This window comes from Muntiacus reevesi, chromosome 8, assembly GCF_963930625.1.
Source record: "Muntiacus reevesi chromosome 8, mMunRee1.1, whole genome shotgun sequence".
Classification (NCBI taxonomy): domain Eukaryota; kingdom Metazoa; phylum Chordata; class Mammalia; order Artiodactyla; family Cervidae; genus Muntiacus; species Muntiacus reevesi.
In genome coordinates this window covers 47,079,548-47,106,209 of record NC_089256.1, presented here as the reverse complement: position 1 = coordinate 47,106,209, position 26,662 = coordinate 47,079,548, and the positions used below count along the sequence as shown (strand labels likewise).

At 43.2% G+C, this 26,662-nt stretch overlaps 1 protein-coding gene across 12 annotated transcripts in view; it reads right to left on the bottom strand.

Moving 5' to 3' along the window:
• The window catches only part of KALRN (kalirin RhoGEF kinase), a 678,650-nt gene extending 673,076 nt beyond the window's left edge, over positions 1 to 5,574 (bottom strand). For all 12 annotated transcript variants that reach the window (XM_065943374.1, XM_065943379.1, XM_065943376.1 and 9 more), the window contains exon 1: positions 5,144 to 5,574. In XM_065943374.1, coding sequence (XP_065799446.1) covers positions 5,144 to 5,216 — 73 coding nt within the window. In that variant the 5' untranslated portion in view covers positions 5,217 to 5,574. The remainder of the gene's footprint in view (positions 1 to 5,143) is intronic.
• Positions 5,575 to 26,662: the final 21,088 nt, after the last annotated feature.

Here is a 26,662-nt window from a genome sequence, read left to right as displayed (position 1 = left end):
TTTGCTGTGTTTGCTTTACCTATATCAGAGGAAGATAGCTTGTTTTGGTTTGGTTTTGGTGACTCATAAACTTTTTAAAAGACCTTTTAAAGAACAAATCACTTAATTACGTGAAAAGGCTAAAAACAATATAATACCTCTGATGAAGTGAGAAAATGAGTATAGACAAGTGAGTGTTGTAGGAATTCCGGGGGGGGGGGGGGGTGGGGTGGGGGAGAGTTGCCCTTGTGGGCTGTGAAAGCTTCCAGAAGAATGTGGTGCTCAAGTTTTGAAGAATGAGTTGCATTTGTAGAGTAGGGGTGAGGAAACATGAGTCAAACTGCCCTTGGACAGTGAGAAGAGCAGCCTGGCTAAAGCTGAGGTGTGAAAGACAAACTTGACCCTCAAGACAGTAGAGGGTCACTGTAGGTTCATAAACCAGGTGTGATGAAAGTACTGCAACCTACTTTAGGACGTGCAATCTGTCTGCAGATGCCAATTTGGAGTGGGGGTGAGAGAGCCATTCCAACGGCCAAGAATAAAGGCTACTGAAAGAGTCCATGGCACCATAATAGGTCTCCTGCCATAGGGCAGAAGCCCTGAGAATGAAGAGCATGGACTCACTATGAAACATAATTCAACAGAGATAGTTAGAAGAGAGACTCCTCAGAGACAATCAAGGTGTTAAATATCAACCCTAGGAAAGGGAAAATGTCAGTAACAGGAATAAGGAAGACAAAAGGAGAAGCTAGTTTAGGGACTTGGAAAGACAGATTTGAGTGTGAGGCTGACCAAAGTCCAAGTAATAGAAAACAATCCAATTAAAAATGTCTTGACTCATAAGACGAAAGCTCAACAGAAATATATAAGATATTTCCACATCGATTTCATTAAATTTATCCTCTGATTTTTTTTTCCTTTGAGTCTTAGAGAAAGAGGTTTCTCCTCGGTTCACCAAAGCCAAGATTTTACTTTCACTAGGGAACCTCCTCTGTCTCACCTCTTCAGATATCTAACTCCATCAATCTAGCATCTTCAGTTCTTCCTGCCCAGAAGCTCCCTCCCTTCCACATCTAAAGCTGTTCTGACTCTCCAACAAAAAAATGAAAACTCTTTTTCTTGATGCTAATATCCTGTCTGACTAGCACTCAAATTCTTTTTGCTTTCACCAGTAAACTCCTACCCACCCCAAATGCCTACCCCGAATGCCTCTTCTAATACTGTGCTCCCAAGAGCTCACAGTGGCCTTCTTTTTATTACATCCAGTGACACTTACCTGGCATTCCTCTTGTTCAACCTGTCTGCAGCTTGTCATCATATCAGAACCCACGCTGACTCCCTGGGGTCTCTAGGATGAAGTCTCCTTTGCTGCCACTTTCTAAACAAGGATTTCTCCCCCAAATTCTAACTTTAGCCCTCTCCTCTTCCCTCTACCCCCTCCCTCTGAGAGCAGATGCATTCACAAGCTTCAGCTGCAGCAAGCCTCGATGCAGAAGGCTTCCAAGGCCAGCCCTAATCTCCTGCCTGTGCCCCTGTTTGGAGTCCCATTTCTCCCATAAACCGATTCCACCTGTATGCTCCTCAATCAACTCTAATTTTCCACATCCAAAGCGAACAGCATTATCTGCCCTGCAAAACCCAGCTCCTATCCTCAACCAGAGTGCATCAATCAAGACACAGTTGGTCCTCTATGCTTTCAACCCAGTTACTCCCATTTTCTTGTGGGCTTAATTTTCTTTCCCACCTACAACAAGTTTGTCAATAAATCCCTAAATTTATGCCTTTCTCTCCGAGTGGTCCCTGAGTCCCCATTCTTTCTGCCACTAACCCAGCCAAGCCCCACTTCCTCAGTCTGAGTCACTTTTGCATTTGGATTCTTTCTCTCTCTTATCAACTCCATCTGTATGACGCCCCAGATAAACCTTTCCAAAATCACTTTCTTCAGGATGTGCCCTTGATCAAGAACCTAAAATGACCCCCTACCAATCTTGAATCAAATCCAATCTCCTCTCTCTTGGACTTCCAAGACTCTCCTTATCTGGTCTTGTCCTACTTAACAAACTCTGTTTCCCATTCCTCCCTTCCCTACACTTTCTGCTCCATCTTCCCAACATCCTCAATGTCAATTCCTCAACCTCCCTGAGATTTTGTCCATGATTCTCCTCCTACCCTCCATCTCTCCTTCATAGGCTACCCTCAGTCCCTCTCCTCTGTAGTTCTGCCAACTTCTTATCTTAGAGCACCATAATGTTCAGCAGTTAATTAATCTCTAATTGAGCAGTAATTGTCAATTTTCTTTTAAAAGCTCTTGGAGGATAGAGACCGTGTTGAACGTTTCTATCCCACAGCACCCTGGACAGCAGAAGGTTCCTTAGTAGGAGCTGAAAAGTCCTTGTTGGTTTTCTGTTCCCAATTCTGAGCTCCCATATTTCCCCTCCTCTGCCTCGTAACCATGATCAATAAAATTATTGTGACACACTTTCCCAGGCTTGGATCAAAGAGTTCCCAAATACAGAATACATCAGTATTACAGATGTATTACAGAATACATCTGTAAGATTAGAGTGTGGGGTGTGTGTGTGCTTCTCCATGTGTCTATCTATCCATGTACGTGTACGGATACAGGATTTAGAGAATGTAGCTTAACCCATGATCAAAAGAACTTAAGTACCAAAATAATCAGAAGAGGACAAGGAACCAAAATGACAGAATTAGTCGAAACATGCCTGATTAGAGGCAGAGTACACCAGAGTTTTGACAAAGCAATTGCCAGTCTGGTCTTTGTGTAAGCAAAATTTTCCACCAGAAAGTAGGGGGTAACCCTGGCCCCAGGGACTTTGAAAATGTGTTTGAAGCTTTCTCAGTGGTTCAACTAAATAAATTTACAATCTGCCCAACCTACCAGGTGTAGAGCGCTATATTCCATAAAGATTGGGGGATCAGAAAGGAGACAATTAAGAAATATGGTCTTTTCCAGGTTTAAGAATCCCCGGGCTAGAGATTGGAAGGGAGTAAGATCAGAAAGCAGAGCACAGAGGGCCACTCAGGCCAGTGGTGGTCCTAGACCCTACCACAGATAGCCTGCCTCCCCTCACAACTTGTTACACTTTGTCAGTCATTTCCAGGTTTATCTGTTGTAGATTTCACCCTTCTCTGATTTGAAGAGCACATCAAACCTAGTCCCCCCCACCATAAGGCTGCCCAAGGTGGAAGGAGAATACCCCCAGCAGGATTCCACAGGAGACAGTCCCCAGTCTGTTATTTACTCTGTGATTTGAGCCAGAGCTAGACAATGTAAGCCCCATGTTGTATTTTGAAAGGCCCTGGGAAAAGTAACACATTGGACCATTATAGGTCATTAACACCATTAACACTGTGTGAATTCATTTGTCAGAAATTAGCAAGCATCCAGAAACTGAGATCTGCTCCAAGTGCCTGAGACAGAGAATGGACATGAACTAGTGTTTGGATGGTAGAAAAAGGGAAGGAGGAATGGGTGCCAAAAGATAAAAGTGGATCCAGAAAGGGAAGGTGGGAAAGCTCATACTTCAAGAGTTTTCCCCAGAACTAAGGAAAGGCAGACTTATGTGCCAGATGAGAGGCAGGAGTGGGGGAAGGTGGGAGTGTCAGGGAAGACATCGTGGTGAATGTTTCCAGATATGACTTAACCCCCAGAACCTCTCTCCTAGACTATAAACTAAGGTTATAAACTCAGGTCAGGCACGTTTTTAGAATTCGTGCTTTGGTTCCTGGGCAATGCATGTCTGAGTGTGCGGAGGCGGGGGTGTATATTAGAATCCACGACTGGGTAAAAGGAACAAGGAGACAAGGCTGAGCCCTGGGAAGCAGGGTAGGATAACAGGGGCTCCTTCTGTTTTCTCCAAGCTCTGGCATCAGCTCCTGTCCTCCATCTCTTTACTCTTCAGACCAACTAGAAAATGAACATATGGGTCGACCAACTCTTGACTTCTAATGCCACAAATCTCCCCAACAAAGCACCCCACCCCTTCCCCTCAGATGACCTCCAGGGCAGGGCAATGAGGTTAGGAAACAGATGGGTGTGCAGGGAGCCTCCAGAGCTAACCTGCTCCTTGACCCCACCAGTTCATGCGCTTTAATCCAATTTACAGAAAGAGGGGGTCCCCATAACTTATTGGACTCTTTGGGACAAAGATTCCAGACAAAATGGTTCCAGATATGGAAGATGGGGAGCTTTACCCACAGAGTTGGTGGAAGCCACAGGTAAAGAGGAGATGGAGAAACCCTGGTCATCAGAGAAACAAGGCCACAGGTGGTGGGAGAGGAGAGTGGTCGGCATCTGCTCTGGGAAAAGGGCTGTGCAGCCAAGGAACCTGCGACTCAGACCCAGGACTGGGTGGTGGCGGGGGCAAAGAACAACCGTGAAAGCAGGTCTGGCGGGGGAGCTCTACATACCACAGGCAAGCAAAGATTCAGTGGGTGTGTATGAGGGGGACGCTAACTCACACGTCCAGAATGAGTGATTCGTATGAAAAGCTCCTGCGTTCCTATCACTGGAGAAGAGGAGGACAAGGACGAGGTCCCAGGCGCCCACCGCCCTCCCAGCCGAGTCCGCCTCTTAAGTCTGAGACGCCCGGCTCCTCACAAGCATCAGGCTCCGCGGTCCACAGTCCGCCCCGCTCCTGACTGTCAGGCTGCAGCCTGCTCGACTCCCGGTCCCTCTTCGCATATCAGGGCCCGGGGCCCCTGAACAGGAGCAGGGGTGCGGGCGCGGGGCGGCCAAAGCCAGGCTGACAGGCGCTGGGGGGAGGGGGGAGTCGAGGGAGGGGCAGGGGGAGCCGGGAGCGCGAGCGGCGCGCTGCAAAGTGATCCAACCTCGCCCCATCCGCGCGCTCCGGGAGAAGGCGGCCCACGGGGACCGCCTCCCGCCTCCCCACACAGACTCCCGCAAGTGGGGTGAACGCCGAGGGGCTCCAAGCTCCCAGCCCCCACCCCTCTCCAAAACGCAACCAGCACTGCCATAACAACAAGAATCGCGGCAACTCCGGCCCGGACGACGAGGGGGACAGCACCCCACAACACGCCCGCCCCAGCAACAGTCTCGGTCCCCAAACTTGTCCGAGAAGCCGCGTCCAGGGCAGCAGCACCCCCCTCCCCCCAGCTCCCCGCGCCCTGCCCAGCTTACCTGTCCGGAAAAAGGCGTCCACGTCCGAGTCGGCGGCTCCTCCTTCCTCCGCTGCCCCCTCCGGGGGGTTCATGACTGGAGGAGGGCGTCCACGGACAGCCGGGAGGCGGCCAAGCCCGGGGCCGAGGGCTGCTTGGCGCCCTGTGGCCGGAGGGCGCTGGGCTGCGGACACCGGGCTTCGAGGGCGGCCGGCCGGGGCGGCTGGGCTGGGGCAGAGGACGCCGAGGCTCCCTCAGGCGGAGGCGCACGGCGGGCTGGGGGCGCCTGCCGCGGGCTCCCCCATGGTCCGCCTTCCCCGGGGGGCGCTGGCCGCCTGCGGTCTGCCCGGGTCGGGGTCCGAGCTGCTTGGGCGCCCGCTCTCCCTCAGCAGCGGCAGCTGGCTCTCCTTCTCGCCCGTCTGCCTGTCTCTATTGTTCAGCCCTGCTCGGCTCTCCTCTTTATTTTTCCTCCTCCCTCCCACCCTCCCTGTCTCTCTACCTCCTCCCTCCCTCGCTCTATCGCCCGCACGCTCTCAGCCTCCCTCCCTCGCTCGCTCTCTGGCTCCCCCTCTGGCTCCCTCCGCCGCCGCCGCCTCGCAGCTCCTCCCCCGGCTCCCGCTCTCAGTCCCGGCCAACAATGCCCCGGGCAGCGCCGAGCTCAACTGAAGCTTCGGCCCGGGCCGGGGGTTCGCCGCGGGCCACCGGCGGCGCGGACGCCTCCCTCCCCCCGCCTCCCCGCGCCGGCCTCTCCAAGGAGCCAAGCCCGGGCCCGAAGCTATTGTTCGCGGCTGTGCTAGGCCGGCTTCCTGAGCCCCGCAGGAAAAGCCCTGGCGAAGGAGGCGGCCGGGGAGGGGGCGGGGCCGCCGGACGAGTCCCGGGCCGCCGGGCGCACGCCGGGCTTGCCCAGGAGGCTCGGACGCCTGAGCCCCGCGTGCTCAGCCTCGCCCCTAGCGCTGGTCCTACTCCCGCCCGGCGGCGGCCGCCTCCTCCACCCCACCCTGTTCTCAGGTGTGTGAGCCGCGCCCCCCTCTAGCTGCCTGTGCCCCAAGATGGGCTAATATCTCCCTAGAGGCTGGACTTTCCCCTCTCCTTCTCTACAAGCTCCCTTCTCTCTCCTTGACCTCCTGGGCCTTTCGCATTTTCCTCACCAACTCTCCTTAGTTCCTCTCTCTTTTTTTAAAAGCTTTTCTCCTCCTTCCCCCCCTTTTCAGCGCCTCTTTAAACATCGCTGCCTGTCTCAGTGACTCTTTGTCCAGTTCATTTCTCTCGCGAGTTGCCCCTGCCTATCTTTTCCCTCCGTGACTCTCTTCTGTCTCTCATTTGTCTCTGTCCTGCCTCGGTACTTGGCCAGTGTCTCAACGCTCCTCTTGGACAGCTGTCAAACTCCCTAATCCCCGGGGCCTTCTCTGTTTTGTTCTTCTCCCTCGTGTGAATGGAGAGATCCAGTTGGCCAGGAGAAAGGAGGTGTTACAGCAAGCTGAATTTCAATTAAAGTGGGGAGAGGGACAGGAGAGGAACGGGGAAGACCTCAAAAAAGAAAGCAGATGCTGTATGGGGTAATTAATGCAGTGATTGTATTGTGCCAATTGGTTTTTAAGCAATAATTAAACAATAATTAGCCAGTATTCTGTTTATAGTCCTAGTGACTGCAAAGCTTACAAAACAGAGGCTCTTTAGACCTGAGTACTTAATGTGGTGTTTTGGAGGCTGTTGTTGCTACCTCATCCAGACAGATGGAGAGGCTGTGGCCTGACCTAATGTGTTAAAAACACACCTAATAGGAAAATCAGATAGTGTAGTGTAAAACTGATGGACTGCTACCCACCAGCCAGAATCTCCCAGACCTGTCATCACTGGTAACCTACCTGGTTCCAGGTAAAGCACCTGGAACCTCTCCAGATCTACAACCAGCTAACTTAACAGCAAATAGATTTAAATGCATTTTTAGTGAACCCTTTCTGGTTCCCTGTACTCCTTCCTTTCCTTACTGAATGTCACAATTATTTTTCACCCATTGAAAAAAATAAGTACAGTTGCCTGTCTTCAATGTTAGGTACATCTATCAGGCCCCATTTCTTAAAAATTATTAATAGAGACTCTGACATCACAAGTTCATTGCCATGAGATCTAATTCATCTGGTCCAAATAGCTTGAACTGCCTTAAAGCAACCAGATGCCCCTTTCCTTACCACCTTCCCTGACAATGAAAGTACTTCTCATTTGTCTTTTCTAAGTTTTGCCTTCCCTTTTACCCTAAGCTGACACTGGCCTGCACTCCCACACACACACATGATGGCAGAGCTGCTGTGAACTGGCACCATTGTGCAGACAGAGAACCAGAGGCCTGGCAACAGCATTGCATGTGTGCTGAGTCACTTCAGTCGAGTCCAACTCTCTGTGACCCTATGGATTGTAGCCTGCCAGGCTCCTCTGTCCATGGGATTTTCCTGGCAAAAATACTGGAGTGGGTTGCCATGCCCTCCTCCAGGGGATCTTCTCAACCCAGGGATTGAAGCTGTGTATCTTATGTCCCCTGCATTGGCAGGTGGGTTCTTTACCCCTAGCACCACCTGGAAAGCCAGGCAAGAGCATTAGCTCATCCCGAATTCAGAGGAAACATGTTTAGAGAAAAGTTCATACCAATTTTTCAATAGATGTGGACCAGAATGGGGGAAAAACTTATGAAATGACACATTTTTTTAAAAGGAAATTTGGCAATTTCTATTAAGGTTTTAAATGCTCATGACTATATTAATATCAGGCAAAGATTTCCTAGCAAAAGCTCTTACTAGGGATAAAAAGGGACGTTTCAGTTAATCAACTGCACACAACAATCCTAAAATTTTTTGCATCTAAGAAAATTTCAAAATATATGAAGCAAAGCTGATAGGACAAAACAAACAGAAATAGACAAATTCAAATTATAGTCAGAGATTTTAACATCTATCTTGCTCAATAATAGATAAGGAAACAGATCATCAATAAGGATATGGAAGACTTAATCAATGCTATCAGCCAACATTCTATAAACTGACATTTATAGAATGTTCCACTCAATAACAGCAAATATACATTTTTCTTCAAGTACACAGGTATCAAGTACACAAGATAAACTCTATGCTAAGCCATAAAGCAAGTTTTGAAAAATGTAAGATTAACATCATGCAAATTGTATGCAAATTATGCCTCAGTTGTTTTTTAAAAAAGCATTCAATATTCTCTGAACACCATGAATTAAGCTAAAAATTAATAACAAATATATGAAAAAATCCTGCAAATATATGAAAACTAAATAAATACTTCTAAATAACCCATGATCAACTAAGAACTCAGTGGAGATATTAGAAAGAATTTTTAACTGAATAAAGATGAAAAAACATTATATAAAAAAATCTATGAAACAGAGCTAAAACAGTACATAGAGGGAAATTTGTAGTACTAACATCCCTATTTTGTAAAGTCTCAAATCATTGATCTCCTTTTCTGCCTTAAGAGCAAAAGAAATCCAAAGCAGAAGAATAGAAAGTTTAAAAGATTAGAGCATTAAAAAATTAAATATATAACAAACAAGGAGAAAAATCAGTGAAACTAAAAGAAAATTCTTTGAGAATATCAATAAAATTGATAAGCCTCTAGCCAGACTGCAATAAGGAAACAGATAAGACTCAAATTAGTATTAGCAGAAACAAGAGAAGTGGCATCACATAGATTATAGGTAGGTAAAAAGAATAATAAGGGAATATTATGAACAATTTTATGCCAACAAATTTGACAACTTAAAATGGACAAATTCCTTGGAAGACATGAACGAAATTTCACTCATGAATAAGTAGATAACTTAAATAACCATATATTGAAGAAATTAAATTTAGCTTAAAAGCGTCCCACAAGGAAAACTCAAGACCCATATAGTTTGAATGTTGAATTCTATGAAACACTTAAGTAAGAAATAATACCAATTCCATACACAGTTCTCCAGAAAAATTTGAATAAAAAGAGACTATTTCCCAGCTAATTCTATGAGACCAGCATTACTGTGATGCCAAACTCAAACAAGGACCATGTAAGAGAAAAACAAAACTATAGTTTGCTACCCTGCATGAACACTGATACAAAATTCTTAATAAAATTTTAGCAAGTCAAATAAAAAATGTTAGCAAACATATAAAAAGAGTAATACAACAGGACCAAGTGGGTCAGTTTATACCAAGGAAGCAAGATTTATTTAATATTTGAAAATCTATCAATGTAATTTACCACATGTTACGGATTGAATTGTGTACCCCCCCAAAAAAGATATGTTGAAGTGAGAGTGGATACCTAATCTGAGGTGTCTGTGAATGTGATCTTATTTTGAAATAAATTCCCTGTAGATGTAATCAGTTTGGATAAGGTCATTAAGGTGGACTCTTATCCACTACGACTGGTGTCCTTATAAGAAGAGAAAAACTATGTGAAGACAGGGAAAACACCATGTGACACAGAGGCGGAGACTAGACTGATGCTGCTGCAAGCCAGGGAGCACCGAGAGCTGACAGCCACCACCAGAAGGCAGGAGGAGGCAAGGAAGGATTCAGGGTTCCATCCAGAGTCTCAGAGGGAGCATGGCCCTGCTGACACCTTGATTTCAGACTTCTGGCCTCCAGAAGGGGGACCGAAAAAGCTTCTGTTCTTTTAGGCTACCCAATTTTTGGTACTTTGTTATGGCAGCCCTAGAAAATTCATATACTGTATCTAAAAAGAAAAGCCATATGATAATTTCAATAGATACACGAAAGGCGTTTGACAGAAAACAACATCTATTTCTGATCAAAACTCTCAGCAAACTAGGAATTGAAAGAACTTCCTCAACTTAATAAATGGCATCTACAAAAAAACCTACAGTAACATTATACTAAATGGCAAAAGACTAAATGCTTCCTCTGAAGATCAGAACAAAGCAAGCAAGAAGATCCATTCTCACTCCTATTCAACATTGTACTGGATGTTCTAACCGGTACAGAAAGTAAGAAAAAGAAATTAAAGGCATCCAAATTGAAGAGGTAAAACTGTCTTTATTCATAGACAACATAATTGCCTATTTAGAAAATCCATGAAATCCATCAAAATGCCACTAGAACTAATAATGTGTTTAGCAAGATTCTAGGATGTAAGACCAATATTTTAAAATAAATTTTATTTGTATACACTAGCAATGAGGGTTGTGAATAGAAGTTTAAAAGCATCATTATTTATATTAGCTTAGAAAAATATGAAATATGAAGGCTAAATCTGATAAAAAATACATGTAAGACCCATGCAGTGTAAACTATAATATATTCTGAAAGAAACCAAAGAAGACTTAAGTAATAGGAGAGATATACTCTGTCATGATCAGAAGACTCAAAACGCTTAAGACATCAATTTTCTCCAGATTGATCAGTAGACTCGATGCAACCCCAATCAAGTTTCCAGAAGGTTTTTTTGTAGATATTGACAAACCAATTCAATGTGAAGAAACTAAAAAATCCAAAACAACTAAGAAAAAGAGGGGAAAAATTGGAGGACTTAACACTACCCAATTTTAAGACATTGTAAAGTTACAGTAATTAAGACAATGTAGCACTGGTATAAAGACAGACAAACAGATCAATGGAATAGAGTACAGAAACAGACCCACACATGTACTGTCGATTGCTTTGCAACAAAGATCGAAGGGAATTCAGTGTAAAAAGGATAGTCTTTACAAATGGTGCTTGAAAAACTGAAAATATGTTAGTTTTCTATGACTGCTATAACCAATTGCCACAAACTTAGTGGCTTAAAACAACACAAATTCTATTATCTTACAGTTTTGGAAGTCAAAATTCTAATATGGGTCTCACTGTGCTAAAATCAAGGTGTTAGTGGGATTGTGTTCTTCCTGGAGGCTCTGGGAGAGAATCTGCCTCTTTGCTTTTTTCAGCTTCCAGAAGCCAACTGTATTTTTGGCTTTTGTCCTCCTTCTTCATCTTCAAATCCACCTGTGAGCCTTTCACATTGCCATCTCTCTGGTTCTCTCTTCAGCCTCCCCCTCGCACTTTTAAGGGCCCTTGTGATTATATTGGGCCCACTCAGAATAATCTAAGATAATCTCACTACTTTAAGGTCATCTGATTAGCAACCATAATTCCATGTGAAAGCTTAATTCCCATGTAATTCAGGTTCTGAGCCTGGGAGGTAGACATCATTGGGGAAGTGCCTTATTCTATCACAATATCCATATACCAAAAAAAAAAAAAAAAAGATACTTTGGATCAATATTTCAAACTATATACAAAAATTAACTCAAGATGGATGATAGACATTAAAGTGTACCTAAAACTATAAAATTTCTAGTAGACATTGAAGAAAATCTTTGTGATTTTGGTAGTCAAAGATTTCTTAGCTATGATGCCAAAAGCATAATCATTAAGATGAAAAATATGATAAACTTGACATCCTCAAAATTAAGAGGTTCTACTCTTCAAAAGACACTGTTAAGAAAATGAAAAGACAAGCCATCGGGAGAAAATATTTGAGAGTCACATATCTGATGAAGGGCTGTACCCAGATTATGTAAAGAATTCTCAAACTCTCAAAACAAGAAAATAAGCAACCCAATTTTGAAAAAAATGGGCAGATTTGAATAAGCACTCACCTTAGCAGATATATGGATGGCAAATAAGCACTTGAGAAGATATTCAACATCGTTAGTTATTAGAGAAATTAAAATCACAATGAGACACTACAATCTATGAGAATATCTAAAATAAAAAGATGTTCATATCAGTGTTGCTAAAGATATGAACTAACTGGAACTCCCCTTCACTTCTGGTGGGACTGTTAAACGGTACAACTACTCTAGAAAACAGTTTGGCAGTTCCTTAAATAAACATGCCCCTGTGATATGGCCCAGTTATTTGTGGTATCTACACATGAGAAATAAAAGCATACATCTATGCAAAGACTTGTACACAAATGTTCATAGTTCTTTATATCTATAATAACCAAAAGCAGAATGCAATCCTAAAATTCATTGTGATGAGATAAATGAATTGCAGTATGTTTATAGTACACAGTGCTACTCAGTGATAAAAAAAAAGAATGGATTTATTCAATAATAAGTGGATAAAATAATTAGGCTGAATAAAGAATGGATTTATCCAATAATGCACAGATGAAATAAAAAATAAATATAAAACATGGATAAAATAATTATGCCAAATAGTGTCAAACTGAAAAAAGCCCATACTAAATAGTTTATCTACATAAAATTACAGGAAATGCAAAGAAATCTATACTTGTAGAAAAGTAGATGTGCGATTGTCTCGAGTTGACCAGAGTGCAAGGATAAGAGAGCAGGAGCAAGAGAGTAGGATTATAGATATGTTCTTGATTGTGCTGCTAGTTTCATGGGTCTATGCTTCTGTCAAAACTGGTCACAATTTGTGCTTTAAGTATATACAGTTTTCAAATGTCAATTATATCTTAATAAAGCATTTTTTTTAAAAAAGGAAAGGGTAATGCTATAACAACTATATACAAGGATACAGTAGCTGTCTTGAGGGGTTTATGTGGGATTTTTAGGTGATGGAATCCCAGTTGAGTTATTTCAAATCCTAAAAGATGATGCTGTGAAAGTGTTGCACTCAATATGCCAGCAAATTTGGAAAACTCAGCAGTGGACACAGGACTGGAAAAGGTCAGTTTTCATTCCAATCCCAAAGAAAAGCAATTCCAAAGAATGTTCAAACTACTGCACAGCTGCACTCACCTTACACACTAGCGAAGTAATGCTCAAAATTCTCCAAGTCAGGCTTCAACAGTACATGAACCATGAACTTCCAGATGTTCAAGCTAGATTTAGGGAGGCAGAGGAACCAGAGATCAAATTGTCAATATTCGTTGGATCATCGAAAAAGCAAGAGAGTTCCAGAAAAACATCTACTTCTGTTTTATTGATTATGCCAAAACCTTTGACTGTGTGGATCACAACAAACTATGGAAAATTCTTAAAGAAATGGAATACCAGACCACCTGACCTGCCTCCTGAGAACTCAAGAAGCAACAGCTAGAACTGGACATGGAACAACAGACTGGTTCCAAATTGGGAAAGGCGTATGTCAAGGCTGTATATTGTCACCCTGCTTATTTAACTTATATGCAGAGTACATCATGCGAAATGCTGGCCTGGATGAAGCACAAGCTGGAATCAAGATTGCCAGGAGAAATATCAATAACCTCAGATATGCAGATGACACCTCACAACAGAAAGTGAAGAACTAAAGAGCCTCTTGATGAAGGTGAAAGAGGAGAGTGAAAAAGTGGCTTAAAACGCAACATTCAGAAAACTAAGATCATGGCATCCGATCCCTTCACTTCATGTCGCAAACAGATGGGGAAATAATGGAAACAGTGAAAGACTTTATTTTGGGGGGCTCCAAAATCACTGCAGATGGTGACAACAGCCATGAAATTAAAAGCCACTTACTCCTTGGAAGAAAAGCTATGACCAACCTAGACAGCATATTAAAAAGCAGAGACATTACTTTGCTGATAAAGGTCCGTTTAGTTAAACCTATGGTTTTTTCAGTAGTCATGTATGGATGTGAGAGTTGCACCATAAAGAAAGCTGGGCACTGAAGTATTGATGCTTTTGAACTGTGGTGTTGGAGAAGACTCTTGAGAGACCTTGGACTACAAGGAGATCTAACAAGTCCATCCTAAGGGAAATCAGTCCTGAATATTCATTAGAAAGACTGATGCTGAAGCTGAAACTCCAATACTCTGGCCACCTGATGAGAAGAACTGACTCATTTGAAAAGCCCCTGATGCTGGGAAAGGTTGAAGGTGGGAGGGAAGGGGATGATAGAGGATGAGATGGTTGGATGGCATCACCGACTCAATGCGCATGAGTTTGAGTAAGTTCTGGGAGCTGGTGATGGACAGGGAAGCCTGGCATGCTGCAGTCCATGGGGTCACAAAGAGTTGGACACGACTGAGTGACTGAACTGAACTGATAAAATATACATATTTAAAAATTTCATCATGTTGATTCTTTACAATGAGGAAAGAGAGAGAATCATAACCTGGGGGAAATTTTTTCACACAGTGCCTAAGAATTCAGGGTGGAGGAAGGAGGAGAGATGTTCAGATCCAAGTATTTAGAAAAAACTCTCAAATAACTTGACAGACAGCTCCTTCTCTTCACCCCACTTTGAAGATTTAAGAAGGAAGGGGATAGGATGATACGGAAGAACAGATGGAAGAATGGTGAGGAAGTGTAATGTGCCCAGAAGACTCCAGAGTATTACTGACCTGGGTTCTTGGAGTCTTTAATCAATAGAAATTGATAACAGGCCAGTTGAGGAATTCAGGCAAGGCTTTTATTGGGACTCTCCTACAGCATGAGGGAGCAAAAACAAGCAACGGTGCCCTCACTTGTTCTCTGAGGTAAAGGCAAGCTGGTTATGGAGTGAGGGTAAGGGTAGTTCCAGTGGGTTTAACGGGAGGGGTGGCTGACTTAGGTGGTCTGTCCACCCCTTGGTGATACTGTATGCAGGCGTCATGTGCAGTTCCCTGTTCCTGACACCTCAGAAGTGGAAGTTGGGTTTTGGCCTTTCTGTATATTATTATTCATAATTTGCCCCAACTGCTCATGTATGTGGTTAATTTTAGTCCCTTATAGTTTCTGTGTATTTTATTGCTCAAGGAGACATTTGTTCAGGTGCAGGCACTGCAGTAAAGGATCCAAGGCCCCAGGAACCAGCCTGTCTCAAGAGAGGTACAGAGTTCATAGAAATAATTGGGGAGGGACGCAGTAAGCACCTCCAGGAGGGTGCGGCTGTGGGAAGGAAACAGAAAGCTGTGAAAGCCAATGAGGAGGAAATGCAGCAGCATGTGTTGATGGTTTATATGTAAAGTGGAGCAGGTGTGGGCAGGAAAGAGAGACGGGTGGTGAACTGAAGTTCAAGACTAGCTGGACACTAGATGACAGAGAATGGTGGCATCACTCACTGAAGAAAAAATCTAGAGGAGAAACCAATCCAGGGAAAGATGGAAAAGTGAATTAGTAGGATATTACTTCATCTAACCCTTCATTTTGTCACTGAGAAAATTAGAAAGTAAAATGACTTGTCCAAAGTCACACAGCAGACCCTATAAATCATGCCTTCTAGGCCAGTTTTCTATGCTGCTTCCCTGTAACACATTTCTTCCCACCTGGGGATCTGAAGTGATGATGGGTGTCTGGGTGGTCATGTCCAACCAGCAATTAGAACTGTTAGCACAGAACCTGGGAGGGCTGGGAGCTGGAAATATTGATTAAGGAGCTAGGAGCAGGAGCAGATGAGATAAAAGGTTTTCTATCCATTTCCATTAACTTTCCTCTTTAGATGTATCATCAACTTGTATGTCCTGCTTTCCACTCAAATCAAATTTGCCTTAGGACCTGCACCTCTTCCTGACTTTCCTGACATAGATATTCCATTCTCAGAGACTAGAAGCTGGGACACTTTCTTGTCTCCTCCACCTCTCCTACTGCCAGCATTCATGCTGTCATTTAGCCATTCCCTTTAAAATGTCATCAGTTGCCCCCTTTTCCCTCCAATGCCATCCTAGCCCAGTCTGCAGCTCTGCAACCTTGATTTTCACAACAGCTTGTCAACTGGCTTCCCAGTTGACCTTCTCAGTCAAGGTGGGGGGAAGTAAAGCCAATGCCTGAAAGAAAAGATAAGCCAGAGAGGCAGAGAAGTCACAGGAACAGGCTGGCTGTGGAGCCAGGAGACGAGAGGGTGTCAGGGGGTAGACAGGAGGTCAAAAATGGCAGATGCCTCAGATGAGTGAGGGACAACCAAGAGTGGAACACAGAGACAGGATTTGGGCAAGTGGTAGATTTCAATTCACTTTTGAGAGAGAAAGAGGAGGCTAGAACTCGATTGCAGGAGAAAGTATGTGATGAGGTAGCAAATTGAAGGGTGGAACCCAGCTGTAGATAAGAAGGGAGCCAGCGTGTGGAAAGAAAATGGGAGAATTAGAGCCAAATCATCTGTTCATACAATTTGGACAGTGAAAAAAGAAAATAAGACTACAGTTAGACAGCTTGGTCAAGTGTCCAAACATTCATTTCATTTTGCTTTTCAAAACGGAGCTAGCGTGCAGAGTTGAAGGACACAGCTGAGAAAAGAAAGTGAAAGTCTTGGTCACTCAGTCTTGACCGACGCTTGCAACTCCATGAATTCCTCTGTCCATGGGATTCTCCAGGCAAGAATACTGGAGTGGGTTGCCATTTCCTTCTCCAAGGGATCTTCCCAACCCAGGGATCGAACCTGGGTCTCCTGCATTGCGACCAAATTCTTTACCATCTGAGCCACCTGGGAAGCCCACAGAGAAAGAAGAGGGGGATCAAAAATTCTGAGACTGGAAAACTATGAGCAGCATCACAGAAACTGGAAGGGCGGACACCCTTCTCTGTTACAGGGATCAGCCACCATCCTGAGAGTTGGTCTGCATAGAGGAAGTTGATGAGAGATATTTGGGCCTCAAATCTTGATTGCCAGCCCTCTATCCATACTGCACAGGAAATTTCTAACACAAAGCTGTTTCCTCTGTCACACCATTTTCTGTTTAGAGTGAACATAGGAAGTTATCTGTCCTGTTCTTTTAACAATTCCAAGGGAACGCCAGGACATCCCCCAGTCCTCGACTTGCTTGATATACAGTTGTAACAGAACCAAAGTTCATCCTGACCTCTACTCTTCATCTTTCCTGCTGCAACTGAAACTCATTCCCTCTCATCCTGTCTTTGGGGAAAGCATATGGTGGCCAAAAAGCCTGCTTGCATGAGCAAAGCTGCAACAGGTAAGGTGATACAGATTTCCTCCAGGCCCTAAGGAAGTTGCCCTCATAGACACCACACACATATTCCTGTCCACCTTGCCTTTCTTGCGTAAAGCAGAGAACTCAAAAATACAAAAGCACATTCAAATATCCCTCAGGTTCCACTGACACTTTAAGAGAAAGACCTCTTTAGACAGTTCAGAGATTCAAGTCCAAAGGAAGCCAGAAGAAATTCCAGAGCTAATAAACCAAAGTATATCTGAAGCCACCCAGGAAGAGTTACATGGTGCTTAAGAAGTGACCAGACACATAACCCAGTCAGCCCAGGAGCCTCTCTGTGTCACAAAGTGGACCCAGGGGAGAGTAAAGTCTCCTCTCTGATGCCATCTCAGAGGCTAGGAGGACCTGCTAAGCATCCCTGGGGACATACCTCACAGCAAGTGACAAGAAAGGAATCAAGATGAAAAAAAGTGAGAAACAGAAAGATCAGGATGGAAATGGGATAAAGACAAAGGTGGAAGAAAGATGATGGTAAGAAGACAATAAGATAGGAGAGAGAGTGCGAGAGGTGAGAAGAGATAAAGAGAAAGGGAGATAACGTTTTCCTGCTGTTCACTTAGAGCAAGGTTTTGTAAATAAAGTTTTATTGGAACACAGCCTTACCATTCTTTTATTTAGTGTCTATGTCTACTTTTGTGGAATAAGAGCAGAACTAAGTCATTGTGACAGAGACCTATGGCCCACAAAGTCAGAAATATTTACTATCTGACTTTTACAAGAAAAAGATTTGCTGACTCCTGACTTAGAGTAATAATCTCATAACTTCCTCTAACACTAGCAAAGTTTTCCTGATTCTTCAATTATTCTTGATGCTTAAAGTTATCTTCAGAAACTATCATCCTGAAAGAAACCAAGGCTAGAGCCAAGAAATGAGAAAATTATTCAGAACTGTAACTTAGAGAGTGACTAAAGCAAGACTGTACCAAGATACAAAAGAAATCTCAAAGCTGAAGAACAAATCTTTCAAAAAGATGGTTATATATGGAAAAATATGTGTATGTATATATGTGTGTGTGAAATACAAATTTAGCATTGTTAAATGCTAATCAGAAATTATTACAGAAATACATATTTCTGATAAGCATTATGTTTCTGCATATGAATTTTTCCTGATTAATATTTTAGCAATGCTAAAATCACATTTTGTATATTACTAAAATCACAATTGTTTCATGGTGAAAAGGTTGATACAGTTTGGTGCTCAAGGGAATTAAAGGAATCGATCAATATAATATATGAATAGCAATATAAAATTGAAGTATGGATAACAGGGGAATTTAGGAAAAGAAAATGGTTTAAATATTTTCATTATCTTCTTCTGATATTAACATGAGGGTACAAGTTTGAACGTGGTATTTTTCAATATCTCTATCCAAGGCATTTGATAACATGAGTCTGGAGAGGAAAAAGGCCGGGAGTAAAGGGTGAATTCTATTCCCATGAAACCTGAAACATTTACACTCTTCTGGAGAATCTGCAAACAAATGAAAGAGTCAGGCAAAAGTAACACGTCTCCTGCATTTTGGCTCATATTTTTCCAATCTTATCTTCTTCAGATTATTCCTCCCCAAACTCCATGAAACAAACCCACTCCATTTTGTTCCTTGCAGATGCAGGTATACACACACACTTACACACACACACACACACACACACACACACACACACACACACACACATGATTCCAGGCACAAGGTTCTATTCTTCATCCTCTCAATTATCCAGCAATCCCTGCCCTGTCCCCATTTCCAGGTTCCTGTTCAAAGCCACAAACACTGCTGATTACCTACCCAAAATCCATTCTCCCTACTAAGACAGTTGCAATATTATCCAGGAGGGCAGTGTGTCCAGCTAAAATGTGCAGCGTCCCCAACTGCTTTGCAGCTAGGGGTGGCCATGAAACCCATTGAGACTTGTCTTGAGACACAACTCAGAGAAAATCTGCCAGGGAGTTGAGGAAAGTGTTTGCCCTTGTCACACAGGCCCTCCTTTCTCTCCCACGTGCCTTTCTCCTTTGTCCATTTTCCTTTCCTTTCTGTTTTTCCTGCCTGGCCCATGAATAGCAGGCTTGAGCTAGAACAGCCATCTTGGGAGCATGCAACAGCAAAGCCCTAGGCTAAGGATAGGAAGGTTAAAGATGGGAAGGCTGAGGAGAAAAGGAGCTTGAGACCCTGATGACACCTTGAAGCTGCTGCATCTGCCTTGGACTTCTTGTTAAGTGAGAATAACACTCTGTCATTTATTAATAGGTGAGGTCCTATAGGCAGGCTTCCCAGGTGGTGCTAGTGGTAGAAAATCCGCCTGCCAGTGCAGTAGACACAAGAGAGGCTGGTTTGATCCCTGAAGTAGGAAATGGCACCCCCACTCCAGTATTCTTCAACAGAGGAGCCTGGCGGGCTACAGGTATGAGGGTGCAAAGAGTCAGACACGGCTGAGCAACCAAGCAACAACAATGGGCATGTTTAGGTAATGAGTCTTCATGCGTGGTAAGTAGCTTCAGTTGTGTCCGACTCTTTGTGACCCTATGGACCATAGCCCACCAGGCTCCTCTGTCCATGGGATTCTCCAGGCAAGAAAACTGGAGTGGGTTGCCATGCCCTCTTCCAGGGGATCTTCCCATACCAGGGGTCAAACTCTCATCTCTTATGCCTCCTGTGTTAGCAGGCATGTTCTTTACTACTAGCACTACCTGGGAAGCCCAGGTAATGAGTAGCCCAATGCAAGTAATACCCTCCTTTCTACCTGGAGAGTAGCCAATTTTTGAAGACCTATACTTCCTTCAAAACCCACCTTAAAATCCCACCTCCTTGAGAAGGCATTTCATAACATCTCAAGGTTAATCTCCTTCTCTCCGTAATACGGTGACATGGGGCACAATTAAAATAATTGAAGTTGCATGCATATATCAAGCATGCTTCACATGATAAATAATTACAAGTGCTTCACATGATAAATAATTACAAATAAATACCATCCCACTCCCACATTGAGAGTTGCTAAGGGCAAGGATCTTCTTTACTCATTTTGAATGCCCTGCGGCACCCATCACCTTGCCCAGAGCAGTCACTCAGTGAAGGATTGTTGACTTACTCTGATTGGAGAACTGCTCCTCCCTTCCCACATGTATATTATGGATCATGTTAAAACATCTGGCCTCTGTGTATATAAGGTGGAAAAGTTACCAAATGGAAAATTGAATTTAGAAATCCTAGCCATGTTTTGACCATATTTGACAGTTTTGAAACTGCACGGCCTGTTGCTGACTAATGGCCCAGAAGTATAGACTAAAGTCAAAGAAGGAACAAAAATGAGATGGTATTTAAAACTGAAGACTGAGCCTATATGCCATCAAAATACTGTGCTGGTTTTAACAAACTCAAACTCAGAGAAGTGTCTGTTGAAGGCAGACCCCTATCTATAGCAGTTAATCCAGCTTTTACATTTCTACCACTTATTTATTTCCTTTGTCAAAAAATTTTAAGTACCTGCTGTATGTATAGGCTTCCCTGGTAGTTCAACTGGTAAAGAATCTGCCTGCAATGAGGGAGACCTGGGTTCAGTCTCTGGATTGGGAATTTTCCCTGGAGGGGGGAATGGCCACCCACTCCAGTATTCTGGCCTGGAGAATTCCATGGACTGTATAGTTCACTGGGTCGCAAAGAGTCGGACACAACTGAGTGACTTTCACTCACTATATGTATAGCCTAGCATGACCAATCATTCCAGTTTGCCTGTGACTGAGGGGCTTTTGAGATGCAGAATGTTTAGTGCTAAAACCAGAGAGCCCCAGGCAAACCAAGATGATTGGTTATCCAAGAAACTCTGTGCTTAATACTGGATATAAAGCAGTAAAAAAGACAAATGTGGCTGCTACTCAAATGGAGCCCTACAATATAGTCGGCTTTTAGGGGGGCTCCCAGTAATTACAAGTAGATTTGCATCCTTTAACTGTATTTTCAAGTCTTTCAAGTTAGATTTTATTACACAGGAATCAAGTCCTTCCAACACTTCCAGGTGCTAACACCACAAATCTCTCTGCACAGCTGGCTGTCCATGTGGAGGGAAGATGAAGGACTTTGGAATAGGAGAGTAAGCAGAAGTTCAGTTCATGAATGTGGTCATTGTTCTGCCGGCTGTGAGTTCCAACTGACTTTAATCACAGCCTAAGCCAGTTGTCTGTTGTTCTTGGATCAGCAGGCAGACTCTATCTTCAGGTTCTCAGCCATCTTCCTGACACAGATTTTGACTATTGGGTGGAACAGTGCCATTTTTGGAAAGGGCCAGGAGATGTCAACCTTCCCTGGGGGAGTATGGAGGTAATCTGATTGTAGCATTGCTTATGTAGCCATCGCAGCTAGTGGGGATGTGACTTTTTCTCAGTCAATGTTCCATATGCATTCCTCCTATGGCTGGATACCAGATTAAAGAGAAAAACTCTCTCACTCTTGGGTCAAAGGCATATGATGGCTTATTTTCTCTCTCAGAATGTCAACTCTTCTCCCAGGCAGATACGGCTGGCCCTCTATATCCACAGGAAATTCAAGGACAATGTCTATTTTTTAATTTTTAAGGAAATTTTTTTTAAAAAAGAGCTTACATAACACAAAAGGAGGCGTAGTGGAGTATCTCACGAACACCCCTATATAACAAGGTGTGTCAATATTCTAAGAAATGGTTTTTTAAAAAGCTTCAGTCACACTGCAAGGAAATATTTCTTTATACAGCAGCTCCTCTTTATTGGCGGTTTCTGCATCCATGAATTCAACCAATGGTGGACCAAAATATGCAGAAAAGATTTTAGAAAAAATTCCAAAAAGCAACTTGAGTTTGCCACATGCTGGGAACTACTTACATCACATTTACATTGTATTTACAGATATTTACATTGTATTTACGGCTACTTACATTGTATTTACATTGTGTTAGGTATCAGAAATACTCTGCATGCATGTGCATTCAAAGTGATTTCTGTGGTGTCCAACTCTTTGTGACCCCATGGACTGTAGCCTGCCAGGCTCCTCTGTCCATAGGATTCTCCAGGCAAGAATACTGGAATGGGTTGCCATGTCCTCCTTCAGGGGATCTTCCCAACCTAGGGGTCCAACCCCCTTCTTCTGTGGCTCCTGCAATGCAGGTGGCTTCTTTAGCACTGAGCCATCAAGGAAGCCCCAGAAATACTCTAGAGATGGCTTAAAGTATACAGGAGGATGTGCATAGGTTACATGCAGATCCTATACCATTTTATATAAAGGATTTGAGCATTCCCACATTTTGGGGTTTGTGAAGGTCCTGGAAACAATAGCCCATAAATACCAATGACACTGTAATATGTTCTACTGAGCTTAGTGGTCTGAAGGTCCTTTGGTAGTTATCAATGCAACCAAGGCTGAAGGTCCTGGTTCCTCCATTTTGAGAATTGGTGGAATACTTCTTAGTCTATGGTGGACTTTTTCTATCTCCAGACTTCATTTCTGGAGATAGAAACTCCAGAAGTTTCTATCTGGAAATAGAAACCACTCAAGTGGTTAGACTTGAGGAACCATCAACTGTTTTTTTACGATCGGCTAGACACTGTGCTAGGTATTTTTTATATCCATTATCTTATTTAAACTGCACAACTCAAAGTAGATATTGTTATTCCCACTTCCAGATGAGGAATCCAAGGCACAGAAAGATTCGGGAACTTTCCCTGTGTCATATACTGTCACAGAGCAGAATTTGAATCCCTGTCTCAGACCTTTCTGAGAGTTGGTTCGAGGCACTGAACGAGAACAGGTCTTGGGCACTGAACGGCAAGTGTGAGAAGGACTTCGACAAGAGAAGAAATTTTCTGTCCGTTTCCTCCTAAATTTTGCTTGGGGAGAGGGTGGGTGGGACTGGGAAAACTGCAAATCAGGGAGAAAGACTGGACAAAAGCCTTGGTCTGTTTCCCTGCACTAGATCAAATGTTAACTTCATTTGTAACTATATGTGAGTTTGTGCTTTGAAGAAATAAGGAATTAATTTAAAAACTATCTTAGAAGGTTTTAAGAGCATTTCTTTGACAAACAAAACTAAAACGCTTAATTTTATTTCCATGGAACTTTTCATGGCAAAGATGCTTTAAGTGGCGTAGAATTACCTTCTGCAAAGATACAGACCAGAGAAGCTAGGGACCCCTCCCTTTGTTGTTCCTTCTGGGCAGCTTTATCACTGAGGCACAGCATCATGGTTTTCAGAGTTTGACCACATCACTGCCTGTGCCATCTGGGGTCCCGCTGCAGGGACCCCAGAACAGCATTTACAAATGAGGCAAGCAGAGTGTAGAGCCATGTATCCCCAGGGTCTTGCCAACAGCCTGATTTGTAGTAGGTACTCAAAAATTTTATTGAATAAATAAGTGAGCAAATAAAGTGATTTTTTAAAGAAGGTCACACAGCAGGGACAAAAATCCAGTGTCCTAAATCTTAATCCCATTCTCGGTCTAGTTACCTCATCCTTTGGGTTAGCCTGGCCAACTTTAAAATGGATATTTGGATGTCAGAATGAATAGGGCACTGTGCCTGACCTAAGCAATATCAAAAATTTAATTAGAGATGTGGAAAAGATGGAGTTGGTGAAGACCTCCTTTTATCCAGATGCCAAGACCATTCGGTGTGGTTGGTTTGATTTCTGATGAGCATCTGCTTCAATTCACCAAACCCTTTACACTTTCATACAATGCACGGCTCATGTTACAAAGTCAAAAATTCTTTATCATCTGCGTGGTCATTCACTCTTTTGTTGTCCTCTCCCTGGTAATTGTTTAATCTGGCTTCCCCTACCACATTTCTTGGCTGCTTGCTCCCTGCTGCCTCTGTCAGTCAGGTTGTATTCAGGGAAGGTAAAGGCACAGAGAACATTCCATAGTCAATTATAACTGATTAGGTGTTTATCTACTGCTCTGGATTAGCCCCACGCCCCGTATGAATACACAGCTTTGGCTGGTTGAACAACCTTCCATGGATGGGGAAGCATTCTAAGATTTATTCTCAGCTTTCCATTGTCTGTGCTAAGAGAGGAGGCAAGGACTGTGAATGCACAGCAGATACATTTTTTAAAATCCAGGTATAATTTACACCCTAAAAAGCCCACATTTTAATGAGTTTTTACAATGTTATATATCTGGGCAACCATCACCATAATTGAAACAAAGCACATTTCCAACATCACAATACTTCTCTCGTGCCCCATCTCCATCAGTCTTCCCTTACTTTGGCCTCGGGCAACCATCAACCTTCTTCCTGTCACTATAGATTAGATTTGTCCTTTCTAGGGTTTCATGTAAGTGGAATCAGAGAGTAGGTACTCAACAAAAGTTATTTTTACTCGACTTTGGAATAGCTTCTCTGATTTCCTTCCCCGCGATGTCTGGTTCAGGCTGTTAAAATGAGTTCATCTTTCCAGCACCCACACTGATTTGACAGGGTGGGCATAGCTAGGACTTGGAGGAAACCTGAGAGGTAACAAGCAGAGGCTGATGAAAATAATTACTGGCAATGAGAAGAATGTTGGCTCTTCCCAGAACTGGTAGACTATGACCAAGAGTGCGTGCCCACTCTGTGCCCTGAACCTATTTTCAGTGTCGCTCAATACGGCTTCTCCAAAACCTAACTGTCTGGGAATTTTGCCTGCTTTGCCTTGAATGGGCATTTTATTTGGAAACTTCAGGCTCCAGCCAGCCCCTCAGCCACGGAGTCATTGCACCCTCTGGTGTAAACACAGGGATCTGTCACCCCTGTGGCATGAGGCATTCCCACCCCACAGCCATCTATTACCCACCACAGCCCTGCCCTGGAGGGTCAGTTCGCTCCAGCTGCTGTTAGGTTCATGGGTCAGAGCTGAGCTTGTGAATACATGAACACAAAGGGATCCCAAGAGTTCAGGCACTTAAGAGAAGACAGGACCAGAGAGAAGGGGAACCCCAGAGAAGACAGAGCAAGCTGGATGTGAAAGATGAAGAAGAGAAGGGCAGAGACACAGTCCCCCAAAAGAAAGCTGGAAGCCATAGAGGGATGGACTTTTTTCCATCTGAGAGAAATCCTAAAAATTTACTCCTTTGCCCAAATAAATAGAATCAGACCCAGGCTATGACTGTCCTTGAAAAGTGGTTTTTAACATAGAAATGCTGATAAATCTTTTCGACCACCTCTATATCTCCCGGTGCCGCTGGATCTGCTTAATCCCTTTAAACCTCCAATAACTTCAACTACAGTGTTTAAAGTCTCATAAATCGGTACTAGCTTAAAATAGGGAAATATAAATCATGTTCAGGAGCTTAAGAGTAGGGACAAAAGATGGGCATCCCCATGCCATTGAAAACCACAGCACAGGCTTTTCATCAAATTATTCCAAGAAAAGTTGAAATGGGAAGTGCTCAGATTTCTGAGCTGCGGTTCCATTCGTTCTCAATTTGTTCTTTTTCAGGGGGCGAGACAGAGTGTTAGAGAGTATCAACGGGATATTCAGTTAGAGAGAAAAAAAATCACAAAGACCTATCACAGTTAGTCCTGTTTTCACACAAAACAAAACCAAAATGAAACAATAATAATTTTAAAAAACCTACTGCCAGAAGTCATTAGAAACAGCTCTGTTTCCAGTAAGCTAACAACATAAATAATGTTTTCTTTTTGTTAAAACATTAATTCATGCGAAAATGTAAGTTATGGCTACTATGCTACTAATAATAGTTAACTTTTTTTTTTAATCATTTCTGCCACATGCTAGATACTTCCCCTGTGAAGATCTTTAGGTACATTAGTTAATTTCATCCTCACAGGAGCCCCATGAGAATTATTATTCTGTTTTACAGATAAGAAAATTAGGTTCAGATTGTTAAGTAACTCACCCAAAGTCACACAGCTGGTAAGTGATAGAGCCAAAATCCAAACCCAGTGTTTGTTCTGAAAACCCTGATCTTATCCAGGATCCCATCTACTTCTGGGCTGTGATGGAACCAGCCCACAGACCACCTGGAGGAAACCCATATATCATGCTCTGAGAATTGATGTTTTCCTCTTTGTCTTTCTTGGCCTGATCCAATGAGCTCTTCCCTAACCCCAAAGTCTTAGAAACGCCTACTATATTAGTTGAATCTTTACTCAAACTTCAGACAATGTAGAGAAAGTAAGAGTCCTTCGCTTGTGCTGCTTGCTTCAAAGTGCAGTTTTCCTGCAAAGATGTACCACTAAGTGGTCCTGGGGAAACCGCTGAACTTTAGTTTCCTCACCTATTAAATAAGGATGCATATGACCCACCTTTGGGGTTGTTATGAGGATTAATGTATGGGAAAGCAGTCTGGAAACTGCAAAGACCAAGCAATTAATTGCTGCATCTTGTAATGATTATGGCACCTTAAATATAATACAGAGGAACATCCCCTCTTCAACCCCTAGCTTCACAGACAAGAGAAAACAGACATTTCAGTCACTCAGATGAGGGCCAGAATTCAATTCAAAGCACTCAAAGCATTCAAATGTTTGAAAGGTGCGAGAAAGGGAAAATACATATCTCTCTATCATCACTTCCCCAACTATCTTCAATGGGATATTGACATTGAAGATAGTTTGGGAAAATAATTTGGTTCCTCAAAAAGTCTATGGTCAGAGAGATTTGGAAACCACCA